The sequence below is a fragment of the Rattus norvegicus genome, chromosome 1 (genome assembly GCF_021556685.1).
Source record: "Rattus norvegicus strain SHRSP/BbbUtx chromosome 1, alternate assembly SHRSP_T2T, whole genome shotgun sequence".
NCBI classification, from domain to species: domain Eukaryota; kingdom Metazoa; phylum Chordata; class Mammalia; order Rodentia; family Muridae; genus Rattus; species Rattus norvegicus.
Genome location: NC_141534.1, coordinates 217,327,630 through 217,341,828, shown reverse-complemented (window position 1 = coordinate 217,341,828; position 14,199 = coordinate 217,327,630). Strand labels below are relative to the sequence as shown.

Genomic DNA, 14,199 nt, shown 5'->3' with positions numbered 1-14,199 from the left:
GACCTCCTTCCCCTGTTTGCCCTCCCACAGGTAGATAATGTCTGGCTCTAACTATGTTCTTCTGCCCCAGGGCTTCCTAGGGCAAAGCCCTCAAATGAAATGGCTGCTGAGGGCTGCAGTGGCCTCTCCTGCAGCTCCAGGGTTCCAGTGCCTTCCTGGCCTAGACCCAGGTGGGAAATCTCTTCATGAGTTTCTCATGCCTGAGCCCTCATCATAGAGAGAGATGAGTGGCTTAAGGTGGCTTGGGATCAGCCGTGGGATCTCCTGGGTACTCTGTCCCCAGAGCCAAGTGGGACCTTTTGAGAGCAAACCTACCCACCCCTACTGCTCATCCCTTACACACCCAAGCCACCAGATGCCAATGAGGCTGCAGGGCGAGCAGACCTGAAGTCAGGACTCTGGTCTCGCTGAGCGGCTCTTCTAAAACTGGGGAGACCCTAGAACCTGGAAAGCCCCCTCCCACCTGCTGTCCACACACCGTCTTGTTAGTTTTTTGTTTTCTGTTTGTTTGTTTGATTGGGGTTGGGCTTTTTTGTTTGTTTTTGTTTTGTTTTTTGTTTTTTTGTTTTATTTCCTTTTTTATTTTGTCTTTTTTGTTTGTTTTTTTTAGAAATCTGTCTTTCAGGTTTGCCAGAAGGTAGGCGTTGAGCCCGCTCTGTGTGTCTGTCTGTCTGTCTGTCTGTGTCTGTCCTGCCTCCATCACTAACTCCCCATTGGCTGATGCTTCCTGTCTTTCTGCTGACCTTGTGTATATGTGGACCTCTGTCTGCTATCTTAAAGGGATGATGACTTCTCTGGTGGGGCCACAGCCCTAAGCTGACCTTTTACCCCTGCCCCTTCACACTGGCAGGGTTTAGAATACATGTTCCCCCAGAGGACATTTTTAGGTCCCTCAGAGCAAATGGCTTTGAAAGTGAGGGACCTCCCTTGGTCTGTAGGTGCTTGTCCTCAGAAGAGAAGAGACCTCAGGGACTCTCCCTTTAAGATTGTGTTCTTGTACCCACCCAGGTTTGGGTCATATTGGGCTCCCTTTCTGGCCCTTTCCCTTGTTGTGTGCATGCGCTACAAGTAAGCTCCATCGGGTTGAGGCGCATCTGGAATGGTGTCTCATTTGGGGGTGTCCTGGGCTTGCTGAACCTCAGGGCTATGACCTGTCTCCTATGGACTGTGGCATGACAGGACTTTGGAGGTACTACAGGGACATTAGGGTCCCTTGGCTAGTCTGACTCCTCCAGGCCCCCAAAGCCTTTGCCTTATAGATGTAGTATAGCACCCCCTTCTGGTGGATGCTGCAGAACTGACCCAGCCCACCCTGGCACAGCATCTGGGCGCTCACGCTGCTCTCCTCTGGGCTGTTTCCTCCAGATGTCGCCTGAGCCTGCCAAAGAGCCAAGAGCTGGATATTCTCAGGCAGGGGTCATTCTGCCGCCAGGCCCTGGTGGAACAGCAGGAGGCCCACACCCTGCTCCTGCATCTCCCTTCCTGGGACAGAGCCTGGCTTGTTCAGCCTGGCCATGTCCTCTGCAGGCCTAGGTACGCCAGGTACTAAGCTGCAGACCGAGGGCCAGATTGGGAACTCTGGATTTGCCTGGCAGGTGCATTGGCTCCCCAACTGAGGGAGAAATGGGCCAGATATGATCTTGAGATATCCCTGCCTACCCACCCCACCCCAGCTCACTGCATGGCTGGCAGGGGGCTGCCCAATAGGGGCCTGGAGAGAGCAGCCGGAGCCCTTCCTTTGCACGCCCGGGCCCTGCTCACAGTGTGCTCATTGGCATCTGTGTCTTGTGTCTTCTTGCTCCTTTTACATGTGCTGCTGCTGCTCTCTCCTCCTTCTTGTCCCTCCTCTCCCCTGCAGCCCCCAGTATTCCAGCTCTGGGCACTCATCTTCCTGGCAGGCGCTGGAGAAGCCGCTCAGCAGGGCCAGAACTCTCTCACCTCCCTAGAGCCCTGCCCAGTCCTTGCTTTGTGTGAGCAGCCCGCCTGGCAGCCAGCAGTAGAGGAGTCAGTCAGTAGCACAGTGACCATGCCCACTGGGCCTCAGGCACCAGGCCCAGGTGTCTGCTGAAGAACAGTTTTGACAGAGCCTCTTCAGAGGCTTCCCATCTTCTAAGACAGACAGTATGGCCTTTACCTCCGTCTGCAGGTTCTGAAACCCGTTATTGGCAGGAAAGTTTGCTCCCAGCCCTCCTATTCCAGTACAAGCTTGAGCCTGGGTGTTTGCTGGAAGAGGAGCTGCTGCTTCTGGGCCGTGTGCTGGGTACATGTGCCTGCACAGCCACTCCTTCCTCCCCAGAGCTGATCTCTGGGGCTGTGGGGAGGGACAGCCCCCTGGCTGGGGTTCCTTGTCAGGAAGGGCAGTCAGGCTGCCATGTGAGGCACTGCAGTGTTAGCCTGCAGATGACTGACAAGTAGCTTTTGGGCGTGGGTCCTGCCCACCCCACTGGTGGCATGTCCCCAGACCCAGCTCTCCTGGGTGTGCCTGCAGGGTGGAAGGAGCGAGAGATCCCAGACTAAACTCTCCCTCGCTCTGTTTTTTGAGGAACCTGAATGAACCTGAAAGCAAAGACCGAGTGGAGACGCTCAGGTGAGAGGGCTGGAGCCGGCACTGGCACTGCCCAGGCCGCCAGGCTTGCCACAGCCTCCTGCTCCTCTCTTCCTCTGGCCATTGGCTTTCTCTGGCAATTCTGCCCTGCCTCCTTCTTGGGGGCCCCTTTCCTCAGAGAATTTCCCTTCCCACATCTACCTGCAGTAGTTCTGGACCCTGCTTGGGTCCTGGCACATTATGGAACCAGAGCCCTGGCAGGGTGGGGGCACTCCAGGTTCCCGCCCCTGCTGGCCTTGCTGCCCCATCCTCCTCCTCATGGAGGGCAGTCTGCCTGATGCTGCTCAGTGCACTTGTCTCCTGCCTGATCCCCTAAAGAAAGAACCAGTAACCGCATGGAACTGTCACCTACCCCAGCTGGCCTCTTCTCACCCCTCCATCCTGAGAGACAAGAGCCAGAGGCCTTCCATGTCCCAAGTGCCACTCCAGGACAAGGGACCAACTGCTCCCTCTTCCAGCCGCTGCTGCACTCTTTCCTGCTTTCCTCTCTGGCCTCAGGGTCTGTCTGCCAGGGTGGCTCCCCTCTGGGTGTGATATCTCCGCCCCCATCTTAGCCTCCCTCTACCCTCTCCACAGACCTCACGTGGTAGGCGGTGGAGGCACTGACAAGGAAAAGGAAGAATTTCGGGAGGCCAAGCCTCGTTCCCTGCGCTTCACTTGGAGCATGAAGACCACGAGCTCTATGGAGCCCAATGAGATGATGCGGGAGATCCGCAAGGTGCTGGACGCCAACAGCTGCCAAAGCGAGCTGCACGAGCGATACATGCTGCTGTGCGTGCATGGCACACCCGGCCACGAGAACTTTGTGCAGTGGGAGATGGAGGTGTGCAAACTGCCCCGGCTGTCTCTCAACGGTGTTCGGTTTAAGCGGATATCGGGCACTTCCATGGCCTTCAAAAACATTGCCTCCAAAATAGCCAATGAGCTGAAGCTTTAACAGGCTGTCAGGAGGGGCGGCAGAGGCCCACCAGTGGACTTGGCTGCTTGGGCCAAACCTGCATCCCCCTGGGAGAAAAACTGCAGGATGAATTGGTGTGTCTCCCCTGCTGGCACTTGTCCCCTTCCAGGCCCTTCTCAGTTTTTTCTTCCATGTTTGTGGGGGATGGGAAGTGGTGGTTCCTCCTCCCACATTCACCCCTGCCCAGAAGTCTCTCCCTTCCCCTCTACCCCCGTACAGGAGGCAAAGGAAGGGGAAGGGGTTGGGGGGGCAGGGCTCCCCCTCGGTACTGCGGTTGCACAGAGTATTTCGCCTAAACCAAGAAAATTTTTATTACCAAAAAGAAAAAAAGAAAAAAAAAAAGAAAAAAAATCCCAGCGGCCACCTTTCCTCCCTGCCCCATTGGGACAGTCAAGACTGGATCTGTGGGGCTCCTGGGAGGATGGCTCAGGGCTGGAACACTCTCAGGCAAGAGTGGTGGGGTTCCCTGCAGGCCCTCCGCCAGGCCCACTTTGGGCTTCCCCTCTCCCCACTGCTTTCCCCTCCAAGCGACCCACCAGAGGTGGCCTTCCCCTGCCCCCAGGCCCTTGGGCTATGGGCCTTATACTGGGGCCCAGTGGGGGTACTGCACAGCCCTGGAGAGGGTGAGCAGTGGGACCCTGGCTCCCTCCATACCATGTCCTCTGCCCGCCTTCCCCAGAGCTGGGCACTTCCTCCCATGAGCTGCTGTGGGGACATTCGCTCCCCTTCTCAGAAGTCTGTGCCATCTTCCCCCACCTCTCCGGGTGGAAGGCGGGGCTGACCCCCAGTTCTGGTAAAGGGGAGTGGAATGCGCCATGGGCTCTCAGCCCCCAGGGGGCCGCTTGGGAACAGGGACACAGCTTCTCCGTTCTGGGCGTCTTTGTCTGAAAGCACAGCCCCTCACCATCCCCCTACCGCTTCCCCTTCCTTGGCATTAATCTGGGCACCGTTCTCATCTCTCAGCCTTGCCTTTTCTTCCTGGCATTGCCGCCCCTCCTCTCAGGAGACTGTCCAGGGCCTCCATGGCTGCCTGGCGGAAGGCTGGATTGGGCGGCAGGGCCAGGAGCCTCTTGTCCTCCACTGGGTGGGGCAAAGTAACTCCTGCTTGCTAACCTCTGAGGCCAGTGTGTGAATGGGTGACTGTAGGCGCTTGGCTGGTGGTGGCCACTGCATCCCTTAATTTATTTCTCTGCTGTTTCAGTTCTTGAGAAATTGGGGAAGTCCTACAGAGGCTGCCCCTGCCCTCACCTGAGTTGTACATTTTTTTTGTGATGGGTTATTTTTTATTTTTTATTATTATTATTATTGTTTTTTTTTGGTTTTTTTTTTTTTTTTTGATTTATGATGACTCCACTCTTTGCCCCAGTTGTCGTCTTGTCACTCCCACCCCTGTTCATCACCCTGGCTCCCAAGCCAGGTCAGGCTCACCAACACGTTGAGTCTTGGGTTCCAGGAAGAAACCTTGCCAACCTCAACCCTCCAGCCCCGTGCTCCACTGGCTATGGCTCAGACCAAGGGCTTCTCCTTTCCCCTCTTGCCCTACGGAACAGCCCGGGTGCTCCAAAGGGGGCCAGGAGGGCATGGCTTGGCTCCCAAGATAAGGGGTGGGGGCCAGGACACCCAGGCAAGGTGGCCCCTCCCTGCCTAGCCCCCTCTTCCCCACCCTGCACTTAGTTTCTCCTCTGGATCAAACACGTAATAAAGAGAATGTTTGGAATCTGAGCTGCTGCCTCCTGTTCCTTCTCCCTGCTGGGCGGGGACCCAGTCCCCACCCCCCACCCCTGGGCAAGATGTGGCTCAGCCCGCCCGCCTGCCTGCCTGGCAGAAGAGAATTGGTTACTGTCTAGGTCCTGGTGGAGGCTAATGCTGGGTGGCCAGTTACCTCACACCCACAGCACACATGAAAGACTCATACATTTAAGGTTGCATTTATTTCTTTTTAAAAAATGTTGAAAAATAAACCCATGTCTGTGTAAGTCCCCAACCCTTCTTTCTCCAAGCTTTTGGGGGTGGACAGAGTGGGCCTCCTCACAGCTTCCCAACATTCTTCCCACAAGGCTTCTGCCATGCCCACCCCAGTCCCCTTCCACTGCACCTGACTTATTGCTAAAAGGAAGGAAAGGTGGGTGAGGCCAGCTAACACACCAGCTCTCCCTCAGCCCCCAGGCTCAGTCACTACCACACACAAAGGGTAGGCCCAGAGGCCAAGCCCTCCAAAGGCAGGCAGGCAGGCAGGCAAGGAGGCAGCCATTCCAGTCACAGCCAGGAAGCCAGAGTCCCTGCAGGCCCTGAGATCTAGCCCCTGGCTGGGGGTTTACAAGCTCAACTGCCAGGAACACATGCAGAACCCACAGGTCCAAGCTGTGCCAGCTGGCAGCTCTGGGTATTTGAAAGACCTGGCAAGAGCCCTAGTCCCTTCTATCCTTAGTGCTGCCAGAGATACCCAGCCAAGGGGTTCAGGAGCCCCTGGGCAGTGGAGGATTCAGGGCTCAAAGTGAGGGTGCAGGGGGCTCCAATTGGGCTCCAACCAGGGTAGGTGGGGGCTGAGGACCAGGGCGGGCACTGTGGCGAGAGGCAGCCAGGGCAGGGCGGATGAGAGGTGGTGGAGGCTGGTTGGGGGCCAGCCGGGGCTGCAGGAAGCGGCCCTGCTGCAGGGGAGGTGGCTGGCGGAGCAGTGTGGGAGCTGTGGGCAGAGGTGGCCTCAGCAGTGGAGGAGGCTGGGAAAGCGAGGTGGGTGGTGGAGGTGGGGGCGGAGCAGGGGGTACTGATCGGGGTACTGATGTTGAGACAGATGTAATCTGGACCTGAGGGGAGAGAAAAGGGTGAGCAGACTGCCCCTGCACATCCGCAACATCCTTAGAGACTCACCTAACCCCCTGCTCACCTCGTCATCTTCTTCCAGGGCTGTGGCTGGTACAGGAGCCCCTCGCCTGGCCTCTTCCACAGGGACTGGAGCTGTGGGGGCCCCATCCTGCTCAGCCTCCCATTCCTGCAACACCTCTTCCAGGTTGAAGCGGCGACGGTAGCTCACAAAGAAGGTCTTCACTTGGGTCAGAGTCTTGTTCCCAATCACCTCTGCAATAGCCCCAAAGTCTTTGCCATATCTACGAATCGCTGCAAGGGTCAAAAAGGGTGGCAGACTGTAAATGCCCGTCAGAACCATTTACTCTCCCACCTTCAGCTCCTGGAAAGGTAAAAGGTCTATAGGCTTCTTGATACACCTCGCCAGGGCCTGACCCACCTTGTACAGCCAGAAGCTGCTCATCTGTGGTCCAGCGGGAGTTGAACTTGGTATTGGCCTGGAAAGCAAGAAATATAAATGACCGTTAAACTAAAACTATGCAAAGGGAGGGAGGGAGGGAGCAGAGATGGACCAGCCGGTAAGGGCACTGGCAGCTCCAACAGAAAACCTGTGGTTACCCATTCCGACAGACTCACAACCATCTAAAACCTAGGATATCTAGTGCCCTCTTCTGGCCTCCGTGGGCAGCATGGATCTGTGTGGTGCACTTACAAAGGTACAGATAAACACTCACATACATGAAAAAAGAGTCAACAGGTAAAAGGCTTCTGCCACTAAGCCTGATAAGTTTGATCCCCAGGATCCACAGCATAGAACTAATTCCTCCAAGTTTTTCCTGGACTCCCAGATACACACTAAGGCTTGGGTCACCCCTCTGACCTCACTGCCCCCAAGTTAATAAATGTGAAAAAATGTTTTGGAAAAAATGTATGGGGGTTGGGGATTTAGCTCAGTGGTAGAGCGCTTGCCTAGGTAGCGCAAGGCCCTGGGTTCGGTCCCCAGCTCCGAAAAAAAAGGAACCAAAAAAAAAAAAAATGTATGCTTCCTAGGCAGATTCTCCTACCCATTCCCGTCCTGCCACTGGGAAAAACCTCCTTTTGCACCCAAATAACCTGAACAGCCTTACCTCAGGGGGGCGGAGAGGGTCGATGCCACCCTCCAGTGCTTGGCGGAGGCTGCTGTTGGTCTGCTTCATGCTCTGAACCTATAAAGGCCAAAATGGAGAGAGAAGCATGCACCTCTGGACCCAAGGAAGGCCAACACCACCCAACTCACCCAAGTCCTTACCCGTCTGCTCCTCCCTCAAACCTCAGGGCACTGGTATTCAACCATGTTAGCATTTCTTTAGTTTGAGCTTTTTGTTTTGTTTTGTTTTGTGGGCAGTTATCTTTTGTTTTTTGGGTTTTTTTTTTTTGGGGGGGGGGGCCCACTGGCCTCAAACTTGCTATATAGCTAAGACTATCCTGGAACTCCTAATCCTCCTGTACTGGGATTACAAGTGCTTGCACAGCATCCAGCTTTCTTATTGAGACCAACCAGATCTTGCTTGGGGCTTGCAGGAGGTTGAGGGATGAGACAGGTGGGCGGGTAAAAGTGCTTGCCAAAGTCCAAAGACTTGAGTTTGATCCCCAGAACAACTTACGTAAAGGTAGAAAGAAGCACATGGGCACCATGGCACACATGCTGCTGACACATATATCATATACATGCATGTTACATCTGGCACACCCTTTCCTGCCACCAGTTCTGACCTGAGTTTGATCCCCAGTACCTACGGAGTAGAAAGAGAAAGACAACTCCTACAAACCACCTGACCTCCACACCATACATGTGCGAGCCCCTCCCCCACACACAAGGTAATGAGATAATGTATCCCCAGATAGCCTCGAATTCACTCTGTAGCCAAGGACAGTCTTCTATGTTTGATGCCTACAAGAGCTAGGGAGTAGCTCAGTGGTAGTGTTTGTCTAGTATGCAAGGTCCCCAGCCAGCACTTCATAGACAGGCATGACAGGACACGCCTGTAATACTCGGAGGGTAGAGGTAAAGTCAGGAACTCAAGGTTATCCTCTATTACAGCGCAAATTTGAGTCTAGCCCGGGATAGAAGAATCCCTGTCCCCAGTCCAAAAAAAAAAGGGCCAAGGGGCTGGCCAGACAGGAAGGTAAAAGTGCTTGCCAAAAAGCCTTAAGACTTAAATTTGATCCCCAGAAATCATGTAAAGGTGGAAAGAGAACCACATGAGCTCCGTGGCACATATGCCTCCCCAACCCCCACACACAAAGCAGAAAAGAATGTCGTTATACCAAGTCCCTGACTGTGGGACAGAGCCAGGCTTGGCCCTGCACCATTTCCCTTATACCCAAGCTGCCCCAACACAGGTCTCAAGAACTGATGCCCCCCTGTGCATGGCTTCCTTTTCTTGGGCCCCCACCTGGCGCTTAAGAGAGATGAGCTGTGAGTCGAGACCTCGGAGTGTGAGGTTAGCAAGGTCTGGGCTTCCCGATACTGCAGTGAGGCCTTCAGGACTCAGGTACATGCCCTTGGGCGGACGTCTCCGAGTTCGAAGTGGGTGGTGGCGGTACTGAGATACCTGGATCTCTTTCTTCCCAGGACCAGGCCGTGCGTTCAGAGGTCTGGATGGCAGAGGCTGAAGGGAAATAATATCTCGTGCAGTCCAAGGACAAGCTGAGGGCTGAGCAGGGCAGAGCAGAGCTGCTAGGGACCCTCACCTCTCGCTTGGGGTCCCCGGTATCCGGTTCTCCCTCGCTCACAGCTCCTCGTCCCTCTTCTAGCTCATCACTGCTGACACAGAGCGAGATACAAAATGAGGGAAGGCCCAACCAGGGTACTGTCAGCCCCCTGCCCGCACCAGCAACCCCCACCCCCACCTGTCTTCTTTGTCCTTGCGGCCACCCAGCCGCCTGGCCTGCCTGTCCATCACACTAGTTCGACTTCGGGTCTTCTTCCAAGAGTAGTAATACTTCACCAGGCTGGGGATCAGCTTGTCAGGGAGCTGGGGAGGCAAGGCCAGAGACACGAGTCCACCTGAGACTCTGGCCCCAGGCAGGATGTTTGGGACTTAAGGGCTGAGAAGCACTCCGAGGGCCATGAACACAGGCTTATTTACCATCTGCTGGATCCGCTGGAAGCACTTGCCATGGAACCCAAAGGCCTGCTCGAACAGCACTTTGTCCTCTACCGTCCACTCATCAGGGAAGGGAGTGAAGTTGGCTAGATCAGCCAGTGACTTCTCCACGTCATGTTTGTGCCACAGAAGCATGCCAAGTGCCTGGCCCAGGACAGAAGCAGCTCAGGTTCTGCCACAGCAGTACCGCCTGCCCGGTCCGTCCCACTCTCATCCCTCAGTACCCTAGCCCACCTGTTCAATGTTGTAGCCATGCTTCTCCTTGGCCATCGCAATGTACTTGTCAACTGCAGGGGAAAAGAGGAGAGTCACAGGGGAGTCCCCAGAGTGGAGACCACTCGTCTGCCCCCTTTATACTGCCCAGGTTGGTCTCAAGCCGCTGGGCTGCAGCGATGCTCCTGCCAGGGTTCCCTGTAAGTAGGGCAGACACACACCTCTATGGAAGAGCTGGCCTTAGGACAGGAGCTAAAACCCTACTCCCAAGACTGAGCCTGACCCTGGCCCACCCCACTCACGCTTGGCATCGGATACACAGTGGTTGGGTGACCACACCAGCATCCCCTTCAGCTCCTTGTTGCTGTAGCGCGCAGGGCTCTCTAAAAGGAAGAGCGGAATTAGCCTGGTGGCACTCACAGAAACAGGAGACCACTGAACTGCACAGTCAAACTGGGGGGTGAGGCCCAGACAGGAAGGCAGGGCAGGAAAAGTAACAGTGCCACGGGGCCACCCACCCCGCCCACCGCCTGTCCCTCAAGCAGGAGCCAGCCAAGAGTTCCCAGGTGGGGCTGCAGGCCAAGCCATCAGCCTCCACCACCCCTCCCTCCCTCCCTCCATGTCTGTCCTGCCACTCACCAGGCTTGCACTCCGGAATTACTGCTTGGTAATTGGTTCCAACTCGGATCATGCTGTCTGTGGAGCCAGGGGAGGCAGTCAAGACTCCAGGGAAGTGGGGGGAGGATACAGTGAGGGGAGGTAGCTGATCTGGAGTTCTTCCTGACCACTCAGGGACCCAACCTTCCAAGAGACGCACTTTTCCTTGATAGTCCCCCCAGCTACCCTCTGAGACAGAGGGGGCTAGGAGAGACAGACCCTGCCTAGTCATGACCATGGGCAGAAGGGGAGGTTAAGAGGACACTTTTAAAGCCCAGGCCAGAGCAAAGTGCTTTGTTCTGGCTTGGGGTGGGAGCTTGGAGGGCTGCCCCTAGATCTGGACCACAGCCTTGTAGGGAGCTCGGGGCTCCTCCCCACCACATGAGCTTCACAGCTCCGCATGGAGGTGTCTTTCCAGTCCCTGGTCCAATCAGACCTCAGTCCCCTGCAGGGTTGCAAGGTATGAGGACCCAATCCATCCAAGTGAGGCATTCTAAGCTCCCTCAGCGACTGGGGGCAGAGGGGAGGTGGGTGGTCAAGGGCCCAGCCTGTAGATTTCCCGTGCAGGCAGCACCAGGCACGAGAAGGCTGAGGCTGCAATCCAGGAGCGGCAGAAACCATCTGTGGTTCCCAACTCTCCCCCTCCCCACCTTCCGTGTTCCCTCCCCGGACCAGCGCGCTTTTAACCCTAGGCCATCGGGCTCACCATGAGAGTGCTCCTCCTCGCTGCTGTCATCCTCCGAGTGCGGCTGTCCGCCGTTGGGTGCCGTCTTGGCCCGACTTCGGGACAAGATCCCGGAGCCCGCACTGGGCTTCTCCATTACAGAGGGCATTACCCTTCCCTGCTGCCCCGGGGGGCACGGGATCCTTTGGAGAGCGCAGGAGCTTGCCGCGCTTGCCTGGAGTGCTGCGCCCGGCCCGGCCTGGAGGGGTCGCCAGTGAGGCTATGAGAGGCAGGAGGTCAGCGTGGCTAGGGTCCGTGAGGTCGGGGCCCCGGAGGGCAGCCCTAACGCTCACTGCGACCCCCACGGGCGAGGACGGCAGAAAAGTTTGTGAAGAAGTGGGGGTACGTGGGGGACGGCGCGGCCGGGGGCACGCTCGCTCTGTGCGCCCCTCGGGGTTGATGCTCCCCCGGGGAGAGTCAGGGCGCGCTGCCCTCGGGGAGACCCGGAGCTGCACCGGGCGCCTGCCCACGCTGTTTGGCCGGCAAGGGCTACCGTGCAGAGGCCGCCGCAGCTGACTCCGCACCCCTCGGCTGTGCTGAGGATGCCCCGGTCCCCAACGGTGGTAACCCTGCCGACCCGACCCCACGGCAACCACGCCAGCGGGCTGGAGCCCCAGCGGCAGGACGGCGCGCACGGCGTGCGGCGCTGGAGCAGAGTTGCCGGGAGGCGGGCGGAGCGCAGCCGCGGGCGCCGCCTCGCACCCTCCCCGGCGCGCTCGCTCGCCCCGCCGCGCTCGCGCTACCGCCGCTCGCTCGCCCGCTCTCCGCCGCCGCTCGCTCCTCGCGCACACAATGAAGCTGCTGGCAGGGAAGTAGTGCCGGCTGCGGCCTCAGCACCCCTCCCCCAGCCGATGCCTCCGCCAGCTGAACATCTGGCCCTGGGGTGGGAGGGAGGGCCCTGGGGGCGGGGCCTGGGGCCGGGGCTAGACCTCCAGGGGGTGGGGTCAGGACCGGAATGGGGAGCGCGTACCCCCCAAGGGAGCACCCCTAGTGTCTCTGAGTTCTCAGACTTGTCCCCTTTGGGAAGACCCCAGTGCCCCCCAGGAGAAGCCCAGGGTCAGCCCCACCCACAAGCACACGGGTTCCACACACTAGTGGGGTCTGGTTACTGTGGCCTGCCCCGGGGGCCCAGAGACCGCCTGTCCGACCGCCCGGGTGGAGCCCAGCTTTTCCTTCCATTTCCCTTCCTGCCAAGGAACTCCCTGCCCCCCCCTTCCGCAGGGGACCCCCCCCTTCATGCGCCCTTGGGGGCCAAAGCGGATGGGAGGCCGGACAGGAGCAAGATGAATTTCTTCAAGAGCTACTGGGCTAGAACCTGGTTTCTGCTGGGTTTGTGGGTCCCCAGGGGTCACCCTAGTGTCTTTCAACTGCTGCAGTCTGCACCCCAAAACAGTAGTATCAAAGACTGAGGAATGGGCCTGAAAGCTCTAGGGCAAGGTCTGGGCTGAAAGGGACGAGCTCCCCACTGGGTTCACTGTCACCCCAGCTGGAAGCAGCATCCCCCCTCCCCCCGGACAGGCACAGGCAGAGTGACAGACAGGGAAGCGGGTTGGGAGGCACAGACGGAGTTGGGGGAGGGGGTGGGCAGAGACTTTCAAAGCCAGACCCAGCCACCCTGCCAGGCACACAAAGAGCCAGCGCACTCACCGGCAGCAGCTCGAAGCCTGTGAGCTGCGCCTGTGCCCGTCCCCGCCGCCTGGGGCACGTGCTGCAGCTCACACAGGCCGGAGCCCCCGCCCGCCGTCCCTCCCACGGGGAGCCCGGACTCCTGGACACGCCTCTACCCGGGCACACCCGCTATGCCCAGATCGAGCCGAGCCTGCACTCGCACCCTCCTCTCTCTTCCCTTCCTTGGCCACTCTGTAATCAGATTCCTAAATTTAGAAGCAGCCCTGGCCCCAACCGGGGATCCCTGCCCCCACCCACTGGCTGTGGCCGACCGGCCCGGGTCCCGTGGTCAGGCCACGACCTGGCTGGGGCATCCTGTTCCTGGGGGATCCTTGCCTTCGGCCCGCAGAGTCAGACACGACCCCGCCCGACTTCAGCACTGTCCAGCCACATAGGGCCACCCAGTCAGCGGCCACGTTGCCCGCCACACCTTGGGCCAGGGTTATGGGGCCTTTTTCCTCCCCTTAAATCATGAGCTGGGCACCAAGCCCCAGGGTGGGGAGATCTGGGACAAAGGGAAAAAAAAAAAAATGAACCAGAGGCAATCTGAGCTGAAGGAGTCCGTTCCAAGAGGCAAAGCGACTTCCAGTGACCCCTAGAAATGAGTGGCAGGAAGCCAGACCTGCCCCCAACACCTGTACTTTATAGTGAGGTGTTCCTATTTCTATTCCTTTGCCTAGCTAGCAACCATTGTGCACACCACACTCTCCTGTGATGGCGTCTTTCTTGCTTCTGGTACCCATTAGTCAAGGCTTCCATTGGGTCCCCCATCCTCCACTTGCCTCCTTCCATAGCAGAACCTAGGATCTTGGGCCAAGACCCTACCTATCCCAGGCCTCAAGCACCAGGCTCAGTTCTTGTTTCCTTCCTCCAGGGCTGCCCCAGGTACCCCAGCACAAGGCCTAGCAAGGACCCCAAGCCACTGGCTTCCCTTCTGGCCTACAGCCATTTCTCCCACACACCCGGACCCAATACTGTCCTCACTCATCCCTGGAGCCAGACCCCCCACCCCCGCCCACACACACCAAAGGAAGATCCTACTCTGGTGTGGGGGCAGGGCGGAGAGGTTTTATTATTTACTTATTTTTGAGGTGAGAGCCTCAAAAATACAGATACACTGAGCCTTCTGCCAGAGAGGTGAGACACAACACAGGAGGGGCGTCAGAGTTTAGGGACAACTGTGGGGGCCACAGGGTGCAGAGAAGTGACTGGTTTTTAATGATGTATTTCATCCTCAAACTGCAAGGGCGCAGGAGAGAGGCAAGGTCCCACCCCGCCCACCTGCTGCAGCCGCCCCCTCCCCAGCTGGCCCCCTCTTTTGTGAGAAGGCACACAAAGGACAAGGGGCCCCGGCCGGTCTGGCCATCTGCTCCTAGCAGCCTGGAGGCTCTTAAAGAGACAGCTCCCCCTCCCTGCGGCCCTG

The 14,199-nt window shown here is 57.7% G+C and overlaps 2 protein-coding genes across 46 annotated transcripts in view; one reads left to right on the top strand and one right to left on the bottom strand.

Moving 5' to 3' along the window:
* Mark2 (microtubule affinity regulating kinase 2) overlaps window positions 1–5,285 on the top strand; it is a 65,171-nt gene extending 59,886 nt beyond the window's left edge. For 15 of the 43 annotated variants that reach the window (XM_087585889.1, XM_087585779.1, XM_087585823.1 and 12 more), the window contains 2 exons: window positions 2,543–2,587; window positions 3,182–5,285. In XM_087585889.1, coding sequence (XP_087442015.1) covers window positions 2,543–2,587; window positions 3,182–3,542 — 406 coding nt within the window. In that variant the 3' untranslated portion in view covers window positions 3,543–5,285. Of the gene's footprint in view, window positions 1–610; window positions 638–1,365; window positions 1,534–2,542; window positions 2,588–3,181 lie in introns of all 43 variants that reach the window. The other 28 variants (XM_087585862.1, XM_087585755.1, XM_087585813.1 and 25 more) reach the window with 3 other exon arrangements.
* A 190-nt stretch (window positions 5,286–5,475) lies between these two features.
* Window positions 5,476–12,882, bottom strand: Rcor2 (REST corepressor 2). 3 transcript variants are annotated; one of them, XM_087551853.1, is made up of 14 exons: window positions 12,756–12,882; window positions 11,091–11,328; window positions 10,367–10,423; window positions 10,030–10,110; window positions 9,749–9,801; window positions 9,497–9,658; window positions 9,258–9,382; window positions 9,099–9,168; window positions 8,801–9,016; window positions 8,009–8,137; window positions 7,493–7,570; window positions 6,805–6,862; window positions 6,448–6,677; window positions 5,476–6,367 (listed from the first exon to the last, which is right to left on the bottom strand). In XM_087551853.1, the coding sequence occupies exons 2-14, from the start codon at window positions 11,215–11,217 to the stop codon at window positions 6,053–6,055; spliced, it is 1,701 nt and encodes a 566-aa protein (XP_087407979.1). In that variant the 5' UTR covers window positions 11,218–11,328; window positions 12,756–12,882; the 3' UTR covers window positions 5,476–6,052. The 3 variants fall into 3 exon arrangements, with proteins under 3 accessions (XP_087407979.1, XP_087407980.1, NP_001014016.1); XM_087551854.1 differs by lacking the exon at window positions 8,009–8,137; NM_001013994.2 differs by lacking the exons at window positions 8,009–8,137; window positions 12,756–12,882 and having other exon boundaries at window positions 11,091–11,938.
* Between the last annotated feature and the right edge of the window lie 1,317 nt (window positions 12,883–14,199).